Source organism: Sus scrofa, chromosome 1 (assembly GCF_000003025.6).
Source record: "Sus scrofa isolate TJ Tabasco breed Duroc chromosome 1, Sscrofa11.1, whole genome shotgun sequence".
NCBI lineage: Eukaryota > Metazoa > Chordata > Mammalia > Artiodactyla > Suidae > Sus > Sus scrofa.
The window spans coordinates 112,570,382-112,595,142 of NC_010443.5; the positions used below are offsets into that span (position 1 = coordinate 112,570,382).

The 24,761-nt window shown below is 40.0% G+C and overlaps 1 protein-coding gene across 5 annotated transcripts in view; it reads right to left on the reverse strand.

Annotated features, from left to right (window-relative positions):
* FAM81A (family with sequence similarity 81 member A) overlaps window positions 1–24,761 on the reverse strand; it is a 129,416-nt gene that overhangs the window by 22,122 nt on the left and 82,533 nt on the right. For all 5 annotated transcript variants that reach the window (XM_005659549.3, XM_001928540.5, XM_021073534.1 and 2 more), the window contains exon 4: window positions 10,808–10,926. In XM_005659549.3, coding sequence (XP_005659606.1) covers window positions 10,808–10,926 — 119 coding nt within the window. The remainder of the gene's footprint in view (window positions 1–10,807; window positions 10,927–24,761) is intronic.

Sequence of the window (24,761 nt, forward strand, 5' to 3'; positions counted from 1 at the left end):
ACATCGTTGTGTTTTTGTATTTTCATTTCAGCATCAACAATGAGGTTGAATCTCTTCACAGGTTTACTGGCCATATGTGTTTCTTCTTTGGTCAGATGTCAGTTCATGTCTCTTACCCATCATTATAATGGGATGTTTTCATTGTTCTTATTAACTTGTATGTGGTTTTCATATGTTCTTTTTTTTTCCTTGAAATAGGTTCACTTATGCTTTTTAAAACATCTACATTGGCAAAAAGACAAAATAAATAAATAAATAAATATGTTTGGGAGTTCCCGTTGTGGCTCAGTGGTTAACAAATCCGACTAGGAACCATGAGGTTGCGGGTTCGATCCCTGGCCTTGCTCAGTGGGTTAAGGATCCGGCATTGCCGTGAGCTGTGGTGTAGGTTGCAGACGCTGCTCGGATCCCCTATTGCTGTGGCTCTGGTGTAGGCCGGCGGCTACAGCTCCAATTCGATCCCTAGCCTGGGAACCTCCATATGCCGCGGGAGCAGCCTAAGAAACAGCAAAAAGACAAAATAAATAAAACATCTACATTGGTATTTTACAGTACATGAATGCCTCAATGCTACTCTTCTTTGCTTGCTATCAGTTTTCAACATGTACGGTTTAAATGTGTTTTTTTATTTTTTTTTTAATTATACTTGATTTACAATGTTCTGTCAGTTTCTGCAGTACAGCAAAGGGACCCGGTTATACATACGTATACAATCTTTTTCTCATATTATCTTCCATCATGTTCTGTCACAAGTGGTTGGATATAGTTCCCTGTGTTACACAGCAGGACCTCATTGCTTATCCATTCTAAAGGCAATAGTTTGCACCTACTAACCCTAAACTTCCAGTCCATCCCACTCTCTCCCCCTCCCCCTTGGCAAACACAAGTCTGTTCTCCATGTCCATGAGTTTGTTTCTATTCTGTAGATAGGTTCATTCGTGCCATACATTAGATTCCCCATATAAGTGCTATATATGATATCTGTCTTTCTCTTTCTGATTTACTTCACTTAGTATGAGAATCTCTAGTTCTACCCAAGTTGCTACAAATGGCATTATTTTGTTCTTTTTTATGGCTGAGGTTTTCATATATTCTTCACAATAACCTTTTACCATCCAATAGCTTCCTCAATTTTTAACTTATTTTTTTCTTAAAGAATGATGAGCAACATTTTAAATTTTAATATAATCAAATCCATCAAAACCTTTTACATCAAGAAGAAACCCTCTCCTACCTAAAGGTCTAAAAGATCTTCATCTATATTTTTCTACTAAAAATTTAAAGTCTTATATTTATTTATTTTTCTTTTTTGGCAGTGTCTGTGGCATGCAGATGTTCTGGGCCAGGGATCAAACCCGTGCCACATCAGTGACCCAAGCTGTTACAGTGACAATACCAGATCCTTAACCTGCTGTGCCACAAGGGAACTCCTTAGTCTACAGCATTTAAGTCCTTCACTCGACTGGAGTGGATTTTGTAGCTGGTATGAAGTAGGAAAAATAATAAATCTTTTTTAATATGATTAATAAATTTTCTAGCTCCGTTTACCAAGCAATCTCTCCTTTCTCCACTGATTTGCTATGTCATCTATGACATATATTAAAGTCCCATATATATATGGTCCAATTTCTGGACTTTCTTTCCTATTCCACTGTCCAATTTCTCTATCACTAATCCAATAACATACCATCTTAATTACTACAGTTTCATAACAAGTCTTGCTATCTGGTAGAAAAATTCTCTTGTCCTTATTCATCTTTAGAAGCATCCTGGATCTTTTTTTTTTTTTGCCACACACACATGGCATGCAGAAGTTCTATCCTGGGCCAGGGGTCAAACCTGAGCCACAACAGCCACAACACTGAATCTTTAATTGCTAGGCCACCATGGAACTCCCGTTTTCTTATTATTTCTTAATCAAATGTTTAAAAATTTTCCCTGTAGAAGTCTTGAACAATTTTTGTTAGATATATGCCTAGTTATTACACATTCTCTGATTTTATTTTAAATGATATCTTCATCTTAAGTATCTTTTCTAGTTGTTTGCTACTGGTTTACAGTAAGGAAACTGACTTTTGGACGTTAGTATGTGTAGCCACCTTGCTAAATTTACATTAACAGATTAAAAGAGAAAAATTATCTGATGATTTGAACACATACAAAAAAAAGTTTGAGAGAGATGGGGTTAAGATGGCGGAATATAAAGAATAGACCTCAACTTCTCTCCTAAAAACAACAAAATTTACAACTAAATGCTGAGCAATCTTCAACCAAATGGGCCAGAAACTTTCAAAAAGATATCCTACCCCAGAAGACAAAGAGGAGGTCACATCAAGAGGTAGGAGGGGGGACTATGCAATATAAGCAACCCCATACCTCCCAGGTGAGAAGCCCCACAGACTGGAAAGTAATTGATTCACAGAGACTCACCTACAGGAGAGAGAATTCTGAGCCCCACATGAAACTCCCACGTGTGGGAATCTGGCACTGGAGGAAAGAGCCCCTGGAGCATCTGGCATTGAAGGCCAGTGGGGCTTGTGCACAGGAGCTCCACAGGACTGGGGGAAACAGAGACCCCATTCTTAAAAGGCGCACACGGACTTTCATGTGCACTGGGTCCCAGGGCAAAGCAAACTCTCCACAGAAATCTAGGTCAAACCTGACTGCAGTTCTTAGAGGACATCCTGGGAAAGTAGGTGTGAATGTGGCTTGTTGTAAGAGAAGGACATTGGAAGCAAAGCTCTCGGAAACATTCAGCAGCGTGCCTTTCTCTGGAGGTGGCCATTTTGGGAAAATCTGGTCCCACCCATCAACGCTGAGAAGCCCCAGGGCAAACAACAAGCTAGGTGGGATCACAGCACTGCCCATCAGTAAACAGGCTGCCTAAAGACCCCTCAGGCACACCTCTAATCTCACCCAGAAACAAAGCCCCACCCACCAGAGGGGTAGGAATCAGCTCCACCTACCAGTGGGCAGGCATCAGTCCCTCCCATCAGGAAGCCTACAGTAAGCCCCCCATACCGACTTCAGCCACAAGGGGGGGCAGATGCCAGAAGTAAGAGAGGCTACAACTGTATTATTGTAGAAAGGTCACCACACAAAAACCTATAAAAATGTAAAGACAGAGAACTATAACTCAGATGAGGGAGAAAGAAAAAAACCCAGAAAAACAGCTAAGTGATCAGGAGATTCTCAGCCTCCAGGAAAAAGACTTTAGACTGTTGATGCTGAAGATGATGCAAGACATTGGAAATAAACTGGAGGCAAAAATGGATAATTTATAGGAAACGATGAGCAAAGAGATACAAGATATAAAACTTAAACAAGAAGAGATGCAAAATACAATACCTGAAATAAAAAATTCATTAGAAGCAGCTAACAGCAGAACATAGGAGGCAGAAGAATGAATAAGCGAGGTGGAGGACAGATTAGTGGAAATTATGGATGCAGAACAGAAAAGAGAAAAAAGATTGAAAACAAATGAAGAGAGTCTCAGAGAACTCTGGGACAATGTTAAACGCACCAACATCCATATTACAGGGGTGCCAGAAGGAGAAGAGAGAGAGAAGGGGACAGAAAAAATATTCCAAGAGATAATAGCCAAAATCTTCCCTAACATGGGAAAGGAACCACTCACTCAAATCCAGGAAGGGCAACAAGTACCATATAAAATAAACCCAAGGAGGAACACCCAAGACACATATTAATCAAACTGACCAAAATTAAAGACAAAGAGAAAGTCTTGAAAGCAGCTAGGGAAATGAAACAAATAACATACAAGGGAACCCTGATAAGGTTATCAGCAGATTTTTCAGCAGAAACTCTGCAGGCCAGAAGGGAGTGGCATGATATACTTAAGGTGATGAAAGGAAGACACCTCCAACCAAGATTACTTTAGCCAGCAAGGCTCTCATTCAGATTTGCAGGAGAAATCAAAAGCTTCACAGATAAGCAAAAGCTAAGAGAATTCGACATTAAACCAGCTTTACAACAAATATTAAAGGAACTTCTCTAGACAGAAAAGAAAAGGCTGCAACCACAAACAAAAATTCCGCAAATGACAAGGCTCACCAGTAAAGGTATATATACAGTCTTTACTGTATATATGAAATCATCCACACACAATTATGCCACCAAAGTCAGAAATTGTGAGAAAAAGGGTACAAATGCAGGACACTGGAGATGTACTTGCAATTAAGAAACCAACAACTTAAAACAATCTTGTATTTACATAGATTCTTCTATCAAAACTTCAGAATAACTGCAAACCAAAAATCTGCAATTGATACACAAATAAGAAAAATCAACTCAAATACAACACTAAAGATAGTCATCAAACCAGAAGAGGAGTGAACAAGAGAAGAAGGGAATTAAAAAGAAACAAAAACAAATAGCATTGAGAACTTTGTCTAGATACTCATGTTGCAACAGAAGAAAGGCTGGGGGAAAAATGTAATTGTAACGTATACATGTAAGGATAACTTGATCCCCTTACTGTACAGTGGGAAAATTAAAAAAAAAAGAAAAGAAAAGAAAAGAAACAAAAACAAATCCAAAGCAATCAAAAAAAAAAAATCGAGGAGTTCCTGTTGTGGTGAAGCAGAAACAAATCCAATGAGTAACCATGAGGTTTTGGGTTTGATCCCTGGCCTCATTCAGTGGGTTAAGGATCAGCATTGCCATGAGTTGTGGGGTAGGTCACAGACGCAGCTCAGATCCTACATTGCTGTGGCTGTGGTGTAGGCTGGCAGCTGAAGATCCAATTCGGCACCTAGCCTGGGAACCTCCATGTGCCGCAGGTGTGGCCATAAAAAGCAAAAATAAATAAATAAATACATACAAATTTAAAAATAACAAAATTTGAGAAGACTAGATACAAATAAGAGAGATTCTTAGAAAATTAGGAATGTAAGAAAATGTCCTTAATCTGATAAATCCTTGTTTATTACCATCCAAAATGGAGAAACTCTGGAAGCATTCTCATTAAAATTGAAAATGAGAAATGCCCAATATCATAATTTCTTAACTGTATTAAAAATTTTAGCCAGTGCAAGATGACAAGAAAAAGAGACTAAGGATATGAAGATCCGAAAAGAAGAAATTAAATTGTCATTATTTTCAGATGATATGTACATTTCTATAGAACCCCCCCAAAATCTACAAATAGATTATCAGAATCATAGGTGAAATTAAATTACTTTGCAATAAGTTGTTTAATGTCCATCTCTCCTGCTAGAGAGAATATAAACCACATGCAAGGAGGAACAAAACCTGCCTTTTTCATTATTAAACCCCTACATTGCCTTGCATGTACAAGGGGCTCATAAATATTTGCAAAGGAATGAATATAAGAAACATTTACTACATGCCGGGCACTGTACAAGACACAGTACATATATTATTTCAGTTAGTCCTCAAAAATCATCCCTATTTCACAAGTGATGGTTAAAAAAATACGGAATTCATAATTTTAAAGCAAAACATTATTTAAATCATATCTGCGGAAATCTGAGGTTTTTTAACATCCATAAAATACAAAAATATTATAGAAAGGTATTGTTTTCCAATCCAAACATAAGCTTATTGGATGGAAACGTCCAGGTATCACTACATCAAGCCAGTTCATCATCTTTACAAAGCTGTTCAAGGGACAGACTATGTTTGAAGAAGTTACTTGAAAGGTTCCAACATTATCCCAAAGTGCGTGGCTCACAGATTTGCACTAGCTGTAGATTGATTTCCATATTGTGTCCCACTTGGAAACACAAATACTACAATGTAAACTTCCACTGATATAGGAGAGGCTAAATGCTTTAAATTATGGTACATACATGGATCAGAATACTTTTTTTTTTTTTTTTTTTTTGTCTTTTTGCTATTTCTTTGGGCCGTTCCTGCGGCATATGAAGACTCCCAGGCTAGGGGTTGAATTGGAGCTGCAGCCACCGGCCTATGCCAGAGCCACAGCAACTCAGGATCCGAGCCGCGTCTGCAACCTACACCACAGCTCACGGCAACGCCGGATCATCAACCCACTGAGCAAGGGCAGGGACCGAACCCGCAACCTCATGGTTCCTAGTCGGATTCGTTAACCACTGCGCCACGACGGAAACTCCGAGAATACTTTATATCCAGTTAAAAGGTATGCCAGATTTGTGTGTATACTGGAAGGAGGCCCACAATATACTGTTATACAGAAACAAGGGCAGAACAGTATGTATAATACTGTGCATAATTTAAATCATACTGTTAGGTAATTCTTAAGCTACAAATCATTATATTACTATAATGAGAGATTATTATCTTACACCTATGCATGAGAAAAGTCTAAAAGGACAGACGCCAAAACTGTTCACGTGAGTTATCTCTAAGGAGTAAAACAAAGCTAGGACCTGATGAGCCTTCATTTTTCTTCTTTCCATGATGTTTACCACAAGCACATACCGCTTCTGTCCCTTAACAAGTAAAGGGGCAGTGCACGCAGAGGATGTGGGGAGGGGTTCAGGGTGGGATATCAAAGCCTCCCATCAGAACACAGACACAGTGAAATCAACTCTGGTCTTCTAATGTTAAAAACAATGTACTCTCAAATGTTTCAGGGAAAAAAAAATGATACATGAAAGAATAATAAAGTGAGTGGGATAAAATATTAATAACTGGTGAATCCTGCAAATTTTCTTTAAGTTTAAAATTATTTCAAAATAAATGTATATATAAGAAAAAGGGATAAGCAATACTGCTCTCCCAACTAGCAGGAAGTCGAAGACATCATTGCTCTCTCTTCAAAAAACATACTCATAGAATATAGCCTCAGAGCTCAAATATAGCTGTGGGCATGACTCAACAGCTTTAGTTCAGCAAGAACTTGCAGTAAATCTGGCCAATTGTTCTATTTCAACCTGATGTTATATTATAGATGAGATGATAATGCACTCATTCCAAAATCTCCCTTTGCAGGTCTTTAGGCAGCTGTTATTTCCCAAGTACACTTCTTGGTTGTGACCATCAGGTGGCAGAATGACTCTATCATTTGGCTGTTTGATCAACGATGGCAGGAAGGTGTGCCGAACAGAAGTCCCAGAGTCCTAAAGGTCTAACAAGAGACATGACTTGGGCAACATGCTCAGGCAGATCTCATAACTTGTGACATGGCAGCATATGACATTTAAATGGCAATGCCATTCAGGCACAAGAAAAAATGCTCAATATCACTAATTATTAAAGCAATGCAAATCAAAACTACAATGAGATATCACCTGACTCTGGTCAGAATGGCCATCATCAAAAAGTCTGCAAATAATAAGTGCCAGAGATGGTGTGGAGAAAAGGGAGCCCTCCTACACTGTTGGTAGGAATGCAAATTGGTGCAACTATTATGAAGAACAGTATGGAGGTTCCTTAAAAAACTAAAAATAGAGTCACCGTATGATCCTGCAATCTCACTCCTGGGCATATATCCAAACAAAACATCAATTTGAAAAGATCCGTGCACCCCTATGTTCACAGCAGCGCTATTCATAATAGCCAAGACCTGGAAACAACCTCAATGTCCATCAACAGACAAAAGGATGAAGAAAATGTAATATATACAATGAACTATTACTCAGTCATATAAAAGAATGAAATAATGCCATGTGCAGCAATATGGATGGACCTAGAGATTATCATACTAAGTAAGCCATATAGAGAAAAGACAAATATCATATGATGTCACATATATGGAATCTGAAAAAAAAAGACACAAATGAGTTTGTTTACAAAACAGAAATAGACCCAGAGACATAAAAAACAAACTTATGGTTACCAAAGAGGAAGTAGGGGGAAGGATAGGAGGATGGAATTAACATATACACACTTATATATCAAATAGATAACCAACAAGACCCTAACGCCCAGGAAACTATACTCAATATCTTATAATAACCTATAAGGGAAAAGAATAAGAAAAAGAATACATAATATATATATGCATAACTGAATCATTGTGCTGTATACCTTAAACTATCATGACATTGTAAATTAACTCTACTTCAATTTTAAAAAGAATTATGTCAGGAATACGAGGTTGTGAAATAACGCAATAAAAATAATTAAAAGTAATATGTTTGGAAAGGAAAAAAAGGTAGCAAACAGAAAAAAAAAAAACAGTAAAGCAATCTGCCACCAATTAATGAAGCCTAAGATTTGGGCGTGACACCAACAGAGCAGGCAGCTTAATAAGATGAAGGAAAGAGAAGGTCGCTGAGAGCCTTTTGAAAACCATTATCATCACAGGCTGACTATGCAGCCTCTGAACTGGCACCAGTCCTGACATCAGAGGCTTCATATTGTGGAAGAAACAGACATCACTAAAATAGTCTAGCTAAGTCAGTAAAGAAACAACAGAAATAAGCCTGAGGGTGTCAGTATCCACAATTGCTACAATATACTATCTAAAATGTCTAGCTTTGAGCAAGAGTTATAAGATATACAAAGGAACAGGAGAATGTGAAATAAGCACGGGGGGAAGTGCAGACATAAGAAACTGCCTATGAGGGCAAATTTAAAAGGCAAAAATGTCAAAGCAGCCATTATAAATATAGGCTGATTAAAGAAATAACGGAAACTTGCTCTAAAAAGGAAAGGAAAGGGAGTTCCCATCGTGGAGTGGTGGAAATGAATCTGCCTAGGAACCATGATGCTGTGGGTTCAATTTAACAATATCACTTTAAAAGTTCATCCTCTTTTGGAGTTCACGTCATGGCTCAGTGGTTAACAAACCCGACTAGGAATCATGAGGTTTCAGGTTCGATCCCTGGCCTTGCTCAGTGAGTTAAGTGTCCAGCGTTGCCGTGAGCTGTGGTGTAGGTCGCAGACTCAGCTCAGATCCCAAGTTGCTGTGCCTGTGGCATAGGCCAGCAGCTGTAGCTCTGATTAGACCCCTAGCCTGGGAACCTCCATATGCCATGGGAGCAGCCCTAGAAAAGGTAAAAAGACAAAATAAATAAATAAAAGTTCATCCTCTTTCAACAGTATGACATAACCAATGCAAGAAAGCCAAAACTTCACCAAGAAGTTTCTATTTCACGTGAGTTTATTTCAATGATCAAAGTCTCATCAGCATTCCATGAGAAAGATGAATACAGCCACCAAACAAAGCAAAACTATGTGGTACTCACAACACATTTATGTGATGATTTCAGAATAAAAGCATTTGTTACAGAGAAGGAACAAGCTGGGTAGAAAAGTTAATAAGAAACTACAGAAGAAAAATGTAAAATTCCTGAAAGTATTTCAACACAATGTCTCCATTTTGTAATGGACAGTGTTACAAGGACAATTTCAGTGCCGATGTCCCTGAGATAATAACAGTTCCCACCTGCTCTATATTCACTCCATCCCATGCACCCACTAAGCCTCTTACAATATATGACCTCACTTCCTCTGCATCTGCAACTAAAGTGACCAGGAAAATCTCTGAAGTTTTCCTAAGTTCCTACTCTGCCTTGGAGTTCTGAGGCTCTTCAGCAAATCCCAGGTTTCAGAGGTGCCACAGAGCTGGGATTTCTTTTCAGTAGATGCCCACAAAAAAAGATTCAAGTTTTTTCAGTCCAATAACAATGATTTTAGAAATCATTAATTCATCCAAACATTGACTATTGTTTTCCAGATCTTGTTGTCTGTGCTCAGGTTACAAAAAGAAATGATAATATGCTCCACCCCAAGGCATAAAGACATGGCGGAGAAACTTGATAGAACAGAGAGTGCCAGGGAGCTCAGGAGAAGGGATATCCAGGAAGACTTTCTGGAGGAGGTAATAAGCCGAACTTTAAAGGCTGACGAGAAGTTAGAAGAGAAGGGGAAAAGGCAACCTGAGTACGAGAACAGCATGTGCAAAGGCCACGATATAGGAGAACGTGGGCCCTTGGGGGAATAACAAGCAGTAGATTACTGCTGAAAGGGACAGTGCAAAGGGAGAGAGAGAGCAAAGGGGGGTCACCAAGGTATCCTTCACCCAGATGAGGACAGAAAATCACACAAGAGTGGCAACCAGGAGCTCTCTCTGCTATGAGACTGACATTCAGGCAGCAGACACAAACACACAGGCCCAATATTCCAGGCCCTTCACGTATTGTCTGCACATATACCCCCTAAGGCCCCGTCTGCTCCAAAGAGGCCCTGGATCCTATGGCTCCCGCCTTTTGCAGACCACCTTCATTTTCACCTTGGGCTGATTCAAATTGCCTATTAATTCCACAGCTCCCATGTACACTTGTGCTTGACTCTTAAGAGCAGTAGAGGGCAGAAGAGGCCCACAGATACTTTAGAGATCCTTCATTTCTCACACCCTCCCTGGCTGCTAGCCCAAGGAGCACTTTTTCCCTATTGAGGGACTGGAATAGCACTGTTCCTACTATCCTGAGGGGAAGATCCCTTTTGCAAATATACAATCCATCATGAACCAACCCTCTCAGAAAACTGCATGCAAATGAATGACCAGAAAGGTGAAGTTTTAAAAAGACACACAAACTATATGCTCCAACTTTGTATTTCTGGACTCAGTAAACCTAACTTTAAGCTACCAAGTTACAGAGGTTAGCAGAGGCCCCTCATGGCCTCTTGCACACACAGTTCCAAGGGCAGAAGCACAAGAAACCAGGGCTGCTGAAAACTAGGTCTAATTTCCAACGTTACTAGGCAAAGGACAGGATGTACTAGAAAAAGGCAAAGAATTTGCCGTGAGGCTTCATGACCATATTCCCCACTACCATGGAGCTGATGAAAAACAGCTCCTGATGGGCAGAGGCGAGAACATCTGACCACCTACCTGGCCACTCTTCCCCGAAGATCTCCCAGGCCAGAGAGCTGCCGCATCTCCAGGGTCTTTAAGGCAGAATTAGTTCCATAGCTAATGTTGTCCCGGGCACGGATCTGCTCCTGGAGTACCTGGACAACACAAAAAAACGGCAACAGAGTCAGCTGAGCGGTCACATGCTGCCACAGAAGCACTTCATACTTTCAGTATAAACGAGAATGTTTAACTCCTTTTATAAGAGGTTCCTTTTTTTTTTTCCTTGGTCTTTTTAGGGCCGCACCCTTGGCATATGGAAGTTCCCAGGCTAGGGGTGGAATGGGAGCTGTAGCCGCCGGCAATGCTGGACCCAAGCTGCATCTGTGACCTATACCACAGCTCATGGCAACACTGGATCCTTAACCCACTGAGCAGGGCTAGGGATCAAACCCACGTACTCATGGATACTAGTCAGGTTTGTTACCACTGAGCCAACCACTGGAACTCCATAAGAGGCTCCTTTTTAAGAGTCATCTGACACATACATACACCCAAGGGCTTAGACAGAGCAACCTCAGAGATCACACCTGGACCAAGACCCCTCATTTACCAATAAAAACACTGAGGCTCAGGTATCAGGTGACTCAATGGAGGTCCTACTGCAGGAAGAGGCAAAGTTCAGACTAGGAGCCTGGACTCATGGAGTACAGTTCAGAGGTCTAACCCTTGCTCCAGGGTGCTTTTGAGAGTCATTACTTTAATAGAACAATCCCCAATCTTTGGGGAAGTAAGAAATCAAGAAAAATGGGGGAAAGGGACACTAGACAAAGAGATTCAAATCCTAATTCTTCCAGCTGTGTGATCCTGGGCAAGTGTCTCAAGTTCTTTGAGCATCCTTTTCCACATCTGTTGATGGTAATGGGGACCACACTCCCAAGGCCCCTTTATAGGAACATTACATGAGATAAAGCACTTAGCACATACAGCACTTAGCACAATGCCTAGTACACAGTTAATGCGGCAAATGCTAACCTTTCTGATACCTATTTGATAGCAATATTTATACTGCACTGGTAGAAGGTGTCTCAGAGGAAGGACATTCAATGAAAGCAGAACTGCTGGAAGATCAAGTGAGCCAAGGAAAGCATGACCTCGTGGAGCATCACTCCTAGGAAATCTGCTAAGGAACAATGGAGATGCTGAAGACACCCCTGATGTTTACCGGGCATGCCCAGGGAGCTGCCTGGGGCTGCACTGCACGCTGACACACACACATCCACATGGCACCCTGTGAGGGAGGTACTCCCAGGATCCCTGGGTCATAGCTCAGGAAGTGAGGTAGCAACAGCTGAATGGATATACCCAACATCACCTGGGAAGCAAGTGGCTAACCAGGATGGATCCAGGTAGCCTGGCTCTAGGACCCGAGGTTAAAACCATGCTATGAGGCTGCCAGCCAAACCAGCCAAGAATCTGAAACCCCTAAAGATAGACAGACAGACAGAAGATCCCTGAACCCCAAGAGGTTGCATGAGATATTTCTTTGCTTGTCCCATCCTTTCCCCCCCCCCTTCCTCTACCTGTATTCTGTCTATGCGCACCGGCAAGACCACTCTCTCCTTCTTGTCAAAAATAAAGCTTTTGATTTCTCTTCTCCTTTCCCTTTCAGTTACTTTTTTTTTGTGTGAGTATTCATTAGTTTATTTCTCATCAGCTACTTTTTTTAAAATTTCTGATTTGCTTTGATTTCAGCTTCAGTATTGATTAATTCTCTTCTGTTTTCTTTTGGTTTTATTCTTTTTTATGGTAATTTTAAAAGATGAGCACCAAGTTCCCTTATTGTAACAATTTCTTCCTTAATAATACTGACATTTTCCTTTATTTATTTATTTTTCTCTTTTTTGCCCCTTTTCTTTAGGGCTGCATCTGCAGCATATGGAGGTTCCCAGGCTAGGGGTCTAATCAGAGCTACAGCTGCCAGCCTACACCAAGCCACAGCAACGCGACATCTGAGCCACATCTGCAACCTACAGCACAGCTCATGGCAATGATGGATCCTTAACCCACTGATCGAGGCCAGGGATCGAACCCACAACCTCATGGTTCCTAGTCATATTCATTAACCACTGAGCCATGACAGGAACTCATCTCACTTTAGATTTACAATTTCTATTGCTTTTTGTTGTTGTTTCCTTTCTCCTTTCCTCTACCTTGACTGGTTTAATCAGGTTACCATTCATTTTCTTTTCTCTCCTTGTTAATAACTAGGGAATGTTCCTAGACAATGCTAGTCCATGAATGGCTGCCTTCCTTTCCCAACATTCGTAACCACAGACTCACCTCCTTCAGGCCCCATTCTTGTACAGCACTCCTCTCCTCCACACCAGACACTCAGCACACCTTCACACCTCCCCTCCTTCACTTTTAAACCCAGATAACTTGATTGGAAAGAATTTTATTCCCCCACCCTACCCCCACTCTCCCCCCACCAATTAGGCTTAGCTAAAATAACTCTATACTTCTAGTTAAGATACAATTAGAATTTTGCTTGTAGGGAGTTTCCATTGTGCCTCAGTGAGTTAAGGACCTGACATAGTCTCCATAAGGATGTGAGTTTGATCCCTTGCCTCCATCAATGGGTTAAGGATCTGGCCCGGCATTGCTGTAAACTGCAGCTTGGATCTGGAGATACCGTGGCTGTGGCTGTGGTCGGCAGCTGCAGCTTTGGTTCGACTGCTAGCCTGGCAACTTCCACATGCCACAGGTGCGATAGAATTTTGCTTGTTAGAATGTCCCTTCTGGAGTGGGATGATATACTCAATGTGATGAAAGGAAAAAACCTCCAACCAAGATTACTCTACCCAGCAAGGCTCTCATTCAGATTTGAAGGAGAAATCAAAATCTTCACAGATAAGCAAAAGCTGAGAGAATTCAGCAATACTAAACCAGCCTTACAACAAATACTAAAGGAACTTTTATAGGCAGAAAAGAGCAAGAGAAGAAGGAAAGAAAAAAGAGCAGCAAAAACAAATCCAAAGTAATTAATAAAATGGCAGTAAGAACATACATATCAATAATTACCTTAAATGTGAATGGACTAAACACCCCAACCAAAAGACATAGACTTGCTGAATGGATACAAAAACAAGATCCATATATATGCTGTCTTCAAGAGACCCACTTCACTTCTAGGGACACATACAAATCGAAAGTGAGAGGATGGAAGAAAATATTTCACACAAACGGGGACCAAAAGAAAGCTGGAGTATACTCATATCAGACAAAATAGACTTTAAAATGAAGAATATTTTAAGGGACAAAGAAGGACATTACATAATGATCAAAGGATCAATCCAAGAAAAAGATAGAATAATTTTAAATTATCTATGCACCCAACATAGGCTCACCACAATATATAAGGCAACTGCTAACAACCTTAAAAGGAGAAATGGACAATAACACAATCATAGTTGGGGACTTTAACACCCCATTTACAGCAATGGACAGATCATCCAGACAGAAAATCAATAAGGAAACACAGGCCCTGAATGAAGCATTAAACCAGATGGACTTGATATTTATAGGACATTGCATCCAAAAGCAACAGAATACACATTCTTCTCAAGTGCACATTGAACATTCTCTAAGATTGATCATATCCTGGGCTACAAATCAAACCTCAGTAACTTTAAGAAAATTGAAATCATATCAAGCATCTTTTCCGACCACAACGCTATACAATTGGAAATCAACAACAAGAAAAAATCTGCAAAAAACACAAACACGTGGAGACTCAACAACATGCTACTAAACAACCAATGGATCACTGAAGAAATCAAAGAGGAAATCAAAAAATACCTAGCAGCAAATGACAACAAAGATATGACACTCCAAAACCTAAGGGATGCAGCAAAAGCCATTCTAAGAGGAAAGTTTATAGCAATACAAGCCCACCTCAGGAAACAAGAAAAAGCTCAAATAAACAAGCTAATTTTACATCTAAAGCAGCTCGAGAGAGGAGAACAGACAAGACCTAAAGTTAGTAGAAGGAAAGAAATCATAAAGATCAGAGCAGAAATCAATGAAATAGAAACAAAGAAAACCATAGAAAAGATCAATGAAATGAAAAGCTGGTTCTTTGAAAAGATCAACAAAATTGATAAACCCCTAGCCAGACTTATCAAGCAAAAAAGAGAGAGGACTCAAATCAATAAAATTAGAAATGAAAAAGGAGAAGTAACAACGGACATCACAGAAATTCAAAGGATCATAAGAGACTACTATACGCAACTATATGCCAATAAAATGGAAAACCAAGAAGAAATGGACAAATTCTTAGAAAAGTACAATCTTCCAAGACTAAACCAAGATGAAATATAAAAGATGAATGGAGGAGTTCCCGTCGTGGTGCAGTGGTTAACGAATCCGACTAGGAACCATGAGGTTGCGGGTTCAGTCCCTGCCCTTGCTCAGTGGGTTAACGATCCAGCGTTGCCGTGAGCTGTGGTGTAGGTTGCAGACGCGGCTCGGATCCCATGTTGCTGTGGCTCTGGCGTAGGCCGGTGGCTACCGCTCCGATTCAACCCCTAGCCTCCATATGCCGCGGGAGCGGCCCAAGAAATAGCAACAACAACAACAGACAAAAGACAAAAAAAAAAAAAAAAAAAAAAAAAGATGAATGGACCAATCACAAGTATTGAAATTGAAACTGTGATTTAAAAACTTCCAACAAACAAAAGTCCAGGACTAGAATGTTCCTTCTTTTTCAATTACTTAAAAAACAAACAAACAAACAAACAAAAAAAACACTTCTGTTACCCAGTCCTAGACATTTATCGATATCCATTTACATGAAGTAACAGGTCTTTTTCTAAGAATCACCAGTCACCTTTGTGCTTCTCAATTTCATTTTCCGCATCTCAGGGTCTCTGTACACAGTCACTGCATCCTGGAGGCCTTCCTCGAACATGTTCCTCAGACCAGGCACTGGGATGAAAGGCTCTGGAACCCCACCATTTTTATAACCATCCTCTCTCAGTCTGAAGGGTGGGTGATAAACTGAAAGGGTATAGAATTCTTGACCTAAAGAATGAACTTTGAGAATGAACTTCTCCCAGTGAACTTCGAGGCTGACTAGAAAGCTGATGTTTGTTTCTCTCTAAGTGACCATGGCTCCTTATGTCTAGATACTCGTAAGAATTTTGTCTTCATTTTTTAAAAAAAGCTTTTGTTTGTTTGTTTTTTGCTTTTCAGGGCCACACCCAAGGCATATGAAAGTTTCCAGACTAGGGATCGATTTGGAGCTGCAGTTGCCAGCCTACACCACAGCCACTGCAATGCAGAATACTTAAACCACCAAGCGAGGCCAGGGATTGAAACTGCATCCTCATGGATACGAGTTGGGCTCATTACCACTGAGCCACAATAGGAACTCCTCTCTCCCTCTTCTTATAAGAGCACTAAAGCCCATCATAACGGGCCCACCCTCATGACCTCATCATAAACATTTGGGCAGTAGTCCAAAGGCCCCACCTCTAAATGGGGGCTAGAGCTTCAACATATAAATTTGAGGGGGACACAAACATTCAGTCTGTAACATTAAGACATTCAGTCCCTAATTATCTTTCACTCAAGATCCACTTGTTTCCTATTTCATTTGGGTCTGTTCTAAGAGCTGTACTTATTCTTCCTCCCTCTGACTGCTGAGCCCCCTTAGGTATGATGTTTCTATTTATTCTCTGCTCACGGGAGTGAGATGAAATAGGCAGTCCTGGGTGTAGAGGAAAAAGTTTATGAGCTGGAAGTGCAGCCACTGAGATCACAGAGTCAGTGTCCAGGAAGAAGCATCTCTATGTCCTGCTCTCCACAGACCTCCCAGTCTGGAGTCCACGGGGATGCAATCATCTCTACAGCATCCCCCTCCCCACCCCCACCCCCACCCCCACCTTCACGAGGGCGGGAGAGCAGCTCAGTCACATGATGCAGGGCAGTGAGATAAGCCTTCCCTCTCTGCCTCCTAGAATGGGGTGTCCAGGACCTCACTCCCAGGCTCTCCCAGGTCAGGCCACTCCTGGCTCCCCCAGCCCTGCCTGCTGCCTATCCCAGCTATTTAGGAAGGTGGCACTGGAATTGAGAACAGAAGGAAAGCCCACTAAGTCACCCCCTTCCCATTACCTCCCGTACCAATCTAGGGGTTTAGAGATACATTCACCTGTAACTACTTGTTACCATTTATTTCTGGAAATGTGATGATTTTTTTTTTTTTTTGGTCTTCCTTTAGGGCCGCAACCACAGCATATGAAGGTTCCCAGAGTAGGGGTCGAATCAGAGCTGTAGTTGCAGGCCTACAGCACAGCCACAGCAACATGAGATCCAAGCCTCTACACCACAGCTCATGGCAATGCCAGATCCTTAACCCACTGAGCAAGGCCAAGGATCGAACCCACAACCTCATGGTTCCTAGTCGGATTTGTTAACCACTGAGCCACAACAGGAACTCCTAGAAATCTGATGATTTCTGATATACTGACAATTTGCAGTCCAATTTGCAAATGAACAGGGAAGCCCTAAGAGACAATATAATTATGCCTGCATAAATTGTTTTTGTTCTCCCTTCTATCAACTCTTTTTTTAAGTATAACATATATGCAGAAAAGTACACTTATTTTAGGATTTTCAAGCTTCCTGGTAAAAAGCAAAAATTAGGATGTAAGGATTCTGTGTTTACTTTATTGGAAACCTGGCTGCAGTGACTATAGATGGAGTGATACTGACAAGTGACAGTAAAAAAAAATATTTCATTGAAAGGAATTTGGAACTGCTAGACTATTTGCTGTAGTTTCCAGATTTTTATGAATGAACCTGCTCAACAGAAGAATAGACAAATGCAAACCAGTTACAATCACCTGTGAATGATAAAATGTTAGTCATCGGAACATATTCTTACAAGAAAACTGGAGATCTGACTAATCTGGTTCTGACACTCTCCCACTGATGAGAAGCCGCTGGTGAGCTCTTTCTCTTTTAATAGGAAATAATGCTTAATAGTTACCATTCATAGAAAGTCATACCTTTTTTTTTTTTTTTTTTACTTAATGCTTCAAATCTTTGTTTAAAATGAGGTTTTAAGACTATAGGTTCTTGGAGTTTCCTAGTGGCTCAGCAGTTAAGGATCCAGCATTATCACTGCTATGGCTTAGGTCACTGCCATGGTATGAGTTCAATCCCTGGCCCAGGAACTTGTAAAAGCAATGGGTGTGGCCAAAAGGAGAAAAAAAAAAAGAGGACCATAGGTTCTCAGTCATCTTTGGCGTGTGTAAGGATCCCCAGGTGATTTGTTCAACACACAAGTGCCTGGGCCCCACTCCTAGGGAACTGAAGTGAAGGAGAAGGCTCAGAAATGCAGACGGTTCACAGGCCACCCCTGGAGACACACTGAATTAGGCACCACAGACAGGACAAAGGCTCCAGTCAATCATATCATTCAAGTTCATTAATCAAAAAAAGTCACTAGGCAAAGAACATGAACAGCAATTCACAAAAGAGGTGCTAAAAATAATTAACACATTTTTAAAAGGTTCCACCTTAACCAACAAGGATCTGCTCTATAGCACAGGGAATGATACTCAATATTTTGTAATATCCTATAAAGGAAAAGATTCTGAAAAAGAATATATATATATGACTGAATTGCTATGCTGTATTCCTGAGAATGACATATTATAAATCAACTATACTTCAATTAAAAATAAATTTTAAAAAATTTTGGAAGAGTTGCCATGATGGCTCAGCAGTAGTGAACCTGACTAGGATCCATAAGGATGCAGGTTCAATCCCTGGCCTCACTTAGTGGGTTAAGGATCCGGCATTGCCATGAGCTATGGTATGAGTCATAGAGTGGCTCGGATCCCACCTTGCTGTGGCTGTGCCCTGCAGCTGTAGTTCTGGTTCGACCCCTAGCCTGGGAATGAACATCCATATGCTGCAGGTGTGGCCCTAAAAAGCCAAAAAAAAAAAAAAAAAAAAAAATCTTGGCCATACCCAAGGCTTGCAGAAGATCCCAAGTCAGGAATCAAACCCATGCCACAGCAGGAACCTGAGCCACATCGTGACAACACCAGATCCTTAACCCACTAAGCCACCAGGGAACTCCCTAAACATTTTTTTTAAGTTTCAACCTTTCTCTAAGCAAAGAAATAGGAGACAAAAACCATACCATTATAATGCACCACTGAGCTGTGGATATGTACATGGGGGAAGCTGTGTGTGTACAGGGACAGGAAGTCTGTATGTGAGAACTCTGCATTTTCTCAGTTTTGCTATGAACCTAAAAATATAAAATCTATTTAAAAATATAAATCTAAAATTTTATAAAATTTAGAAACTTTACAAAATTTCTCTAAAAATATAAAATCTATTTAAAAATTTTAAAATTTAAATCACATTATTTTAATCTGTTAAAGAAGAAAATATCTTAAATTTATAATATTGAAATACATATCAAAAATTGGAAATGCACAGCTAGCCCTTCCATAATATGTAGCTTTTCCAGAGCATAATCATTCAAAATATATTCCTACTGTTCATAATCTTTGACCCAGTACCTCTAGTTCTTGAAATTTATCTTAAAGGAAATAATTTTTAAAATGATAAAAATGAATGCACAAAGATGTGTTCACAGTATGAAGCATACACCAAGTATCTCACTAGGTATCTACATGGTACTTATTATGCAACCAGTAAGAGGTTCATGGAGAGCTTTTAGAAACAAGAGAAAATGTGTACAATTTAATATTAAGCAAAATAAAAAGGTACGAAATAAATACACAGCACGATTCTGACCATGTATAAGGTACATAAAAAATAATACTAGAATATTAATGCCTTGCTTATCTCTAGGGTTACACTATGATCGATGCCCCTCTTTTGTATTTTCCACAATGGGCTTACATTACTTTTATAACCAGAAAAAAAGTGTATATGTGTGTGCGTGTGTGTGTTTGTGTGTGTTTTAATGCTTAGAAATAAGAAAAGCACATTTAACTTGCAGAATTTTTAGGCAGATGAATAAGATATTGTATTAGAAGTATTCTCTTTGAATATCACAGAGAAGAATTATGCCTGAGCTTAACACAATATTCATGTTACTAAAAAGTTATGTGAAAACAGAAGGCATTGGAGAGCTTACTATTTAAAGGATTTCTGTGATGAAGCCCTAGAAAAACAATCCCTCTGTAGAGTCAGAAATGTTCCCTAATTTGTCACTTTGGAACAAGATATCATCATGATGTCTTTGCTTTCAAGAGGGTTACAACTCTCAGTATATCATCAGCTCTCCATTACTGCCAGTTCAATTCAAGAAACCCTTTACTGCTGGCCTACTATGTGCTGTGCATCTGCCTTCAAGAAGCTCAGCTACAGGAGATCTGACCACAGGGTAAGTGCGTGGCCTAAATCCACACGAGCAGAGAGAAGAGACCAGCCTCCTTGAAAAAACGACGTCCTGAGTCTTCACTGTTTTGTTTTGTTTTTTTTCCAGGATGTGGCCTCTCTTTATAGAAGAGCCCATCCCAGAGGCAGTAGGAAAGGAATCCCTGTGTGAGCCTCACAGCAGTTGATGCAAAGGTGGTGAGGACCACATCTACCCAGACAGGCCACGTTGCCTAGGACCAACCGGGAAGAAACAGCCCACCATGTTTCTCCTTCTCCAACTCTTTCTAGAAATGTGACGATTTGGAAATGAAAGTGTAATTCCAACATCACCTGGAGAAGGGCCCAACTACACGAGGGCAGAGTCTTGTAAGACAGTATCTCCCAGCACGGCTTTTTATCGTCAGGTTAGGACTTGAAACATCCCAGAGTTCCGGCCTCAGGTATCAAAACTGCCTTCCTGCCATTTCCACCTGGATATTCAATGGGCCCCTAAAACAGAAGTCTTTCTACCTCCAATCAGCGCTACCTCCAAAACAGATCGAGAATCCACCCACCTCTCTCCATCTCCATCTCCACCCTGACTTCTGCATCTGTCTCCCTGCCATTTGCTTCCCTACATTTTCTTCTCCAGGCAGCAGCCACAGTGATCTTCTAGAAACTCAAATCAGTCTGCAGGCAGCACAAAAGCAAGGGTTTTCAATCTGTTTTATTCAGGAATGGATCCCCAGCACCAAAAGTATGAATGAATTATTTAAACTCTTCTGCTTAAAATGAAATAATGGGAGTTCTCCTCATGGCTCAGCAGAAGCAAATCTGACTAGTATCCATAAGGACTTAGGTTCAATCTGTGGCCTCAATCAGTGGGTTAAGGATCTGGTGTTTCATTTCAGTCTCCGTTCACATGCCACATCATAACCCCACCACCCTTCCTAAAATAGCCCATCAATCACTCTCCATCATATTATCTTATCAGAGCCCTGGACTTAGGTTGAAATTACCTTGGCTACTCAGGGTTTACTCTTGCAATCCCCACTAGAATGTGCAGCACACCTAAAAGCAAGGCCATGTATGTCTGGGTCATTACTTTAGCCCCAGTGGCTCTATTAATGCCTGGCTGTCAGCAGATGGCTGAGTAATTTATCATTTATTTTAGCTCCATGTTCCAGGGTTTGATCTTCCACACTGAAGGCTCAGAGATTTTATCTAACTGCTGCCTAGAGATGATCAGGTCCCAAAGATGGAGTCAGACAAGCTAAAATGTATTAGAGACAAGGGCAGACCAAAACACCAATTTGTTTACTTACATTGAAAAACCTCTATGAGATATTCAGAAATAAACAAATATTCAAATTCCATTCAATTCACTATCTTCTCCCCCTAGATCCAAGCCACATGACAAACCAAGTCTAGTGGGTAAAGTTTTTTAAAAAATGAATTTGGCAGCAGTATTTACAATGGCCAAGACATGGAAGCAACCTTAACATCCATCAGACGAATGGAGAAAGAAGATACGGTACACATTTACAATGGAATACTACTCAGCCTTGAAAAAGAAGGAAATAAAGCCATTTTCAGCAACATGGATGGACCTAGAAAATATCATACTAAGTGAAGTAAGTCAGACAGAGAAAGACCAAAGATTTTAAGAGATCACCAATATGTGGAATCTAATAAAAATGATACCAAAAAATTTGTTCATAAAACCGAAACAGACTCAAAGATTTCGAAAACAAGCTTATGATTACCAAAGGGAAATGCTGAGGGGAGGGATAAATTAGGAGGTCGAGACTGACATATACACACTACTATATATACAGAGAATGGATGAGTAACAAGGACCTGCTGTAGAGCACAGGGAACTCTCTACTCAGTACTCTGCAGTGACCTGTGTAGGAAAAGAATATGAAAAGGCATGGATATAGGTATATGTATAACTGATTCACTTTGCTGTACGTCTAAAATGAACACAACATTGTAAGTCAACTATACACTGATAAAATTTTTTTGAAAAATGAATTTGGATAATATGGTAGTTAATCATCTGCCATTCTGACTGGGGCCATGGGATGCGCGAACAGCTAGATAAACATTATTTCTGGGTGTGTCTAGAAGAGATAAGCATTTGAGTTGGTGAACTTAGTAAAGCAGAAGGGTCCCCAGTGTGCGGAGGCAGCATCCAATCCACCATGTCCCATAATAGAGAAAAAGAGAGAAGGAAGGTGGACTTCACTTTCTGCCTGACTGAGCTGGGACCCTGATCTGCCCTCAGCACTCCAGGTCTTCAGATGTGGATTGGAATCTACACTATTGGTCTCTGGCTCTCAGGCCTTCAAATCATCTCACTGCCTTTTCTGGTTCTCTAGCTTGCAGACAGCAGATGGCGGACCTTCTCAGTCTCCATAATCATACAAGCAGATACCTTATAGTATATACAGTCTATTGATCCTATTTTTTGGAGGTCACTGACTAATACAGATGATAATCCTCAAAGTCCCTCTCCTAATATACCTATTCCAATAGGACAAGATCATGCAGCTCAAAGCTGAAATGCCCTTTCTAGGTAAATCTATAAAGCCCAGTAGCCAAGACTCTCTCCTCACTGACAATGCTAAATTCACAATGAACCAAGTTCTTGTCTGTCCACCCAATCCAACGTGTTAACATCATTTATAACATGCTAATAAGGCCCAGCTCGGTACACATCACTTGAGTTCAGAAAATTCTTCAATAGATGATTGGCAAATTATTAGGCTAGAAAACTACATATAATCTAGTCAACTAGATAAGGACTTGATACATTTTCCCATTCCCCAACTAGGTCAAAGCCAACACCCAAGTCAGCAGGACATTATGAAGGCTGAAGGCTGAGTACATGGACACCAGGAGAAGGTCTGCAGATTCTAACCAGCCAAGCAGCAGACCCCACTGCCTAAGTACCCAAAAGCCAAAGACATGGTGAAAGCCCTAAGGGGACGTGGGGGTCCCAACCACTTCCCTAAGCCGTCAAACTGGCAGGAAAGGGAAAGCTTACCAACACAAGGGCCAAGGACTATCTACCAGGACTTGGCTCCCAGGGACTGATGAGAGCTTAAATCAAAGACCACTAGGACAATCCAAACATGTATAATTCATAGCTGACTACATTACCTCTTCTGAATTTATAATGATGGTGATACTTTGTGGAAAGTTTCTAAGGAATAAATAATTGATAACATACTCCACATAGCAAGGTAAAATGCTAATAGAGACAATAAGTTGGATGTATTGAAACAAGAGATTCTTTCATTCAACATTAATCGAGCACCTACTATATACTAGCACACATGAGTCATCTGTTTTAACACTGGAATCTGCTGATAGAATATGGGCAATAATTATAGAGTTCTTCAAGAGCCAAGGAACCCAGAGGTTTTCATTATAAAAAGATTTCTTGAGTTCCTACTACGCTCTAGACACTGTGTGGATGCTAAAAATTGAAAAATTAAGACTCAGTTCTAGCTCCTGAAGATCACACAGGCTAGTAGTTTGACAATATATTTTATTTTTCTTCCTGTGTATAACTGTGTGTAGAGGCACTTATTGAGGGCAAATTTATCAAGATGGAGTATTAACTTATCTCAATTTGACTGGATCCATCAGGAGCCTGGAGTGAGCTGTACATGTTGAGAATGGTTTGAGCTTTAGTTTTATGATACAAAATTACTCGCAGGGGCAGATTTTTACAAAACAAATACCCAGGAAAATTTTACTGAGGAATGGAAAAGCCAGTGCAAACAAGTAATGAAAATAATTTAAAAACAGGCAAACTTACGGAAATAATTCATTAACAATCTATGAAAAAAAAAATACCCTCCATATCATTTAAATACAATTTGAATATCTTCACATCTCTTTGCTTTAAATATGCATGTTGCCTTTGCATAATACTCACACTTCTAATTTTATACTGCTTATAAATAAAAACTTCCTTTTAGAACTTTTAAAAATTTTAAATTACACCCTGATTTCATTTTGAGTTTGGCTACAATGTGGCAATTCTGATGTCTCATTAAGCATCCTAATTTTGGTCATGTTTGGGTAAACATGCTTAGCCTCACAATATACATAAAACTATGTAATTAGTGTTTCATAGAGGAGGCTATTAAACTTCCAAACTTCCTCTGTTACTTTATTAAGATATGTAGATATTACCAGTTATAAAAAAGTAAATGCTCATATGTGCAAAGTAAATTTTTTTTACCAGAATTAGATTTTACTCAGTTTTCCCTCTTTACAAAGGAAACCATCTATTCATTTGCAAACTGCACACTCCAAAAATATATGTAAATGGAAGAGTGCTGTCTGGTTAAGGGAAGAATAATGATTACATAAAATGTGTTTCAGATGGAAAAACAGCAGAACTAAGATTATTTTAAAACTTACTGCCTTATCATACTAAGTGAAGTAAGCCAGACAGAGAAAGACAAACATCATATGATGTCACTTATATGGGGAATCTAAAAAAAATCACACAGAAGAACTTATCTAAAAAACAGAAACTCACAGATTTCAAAACCAA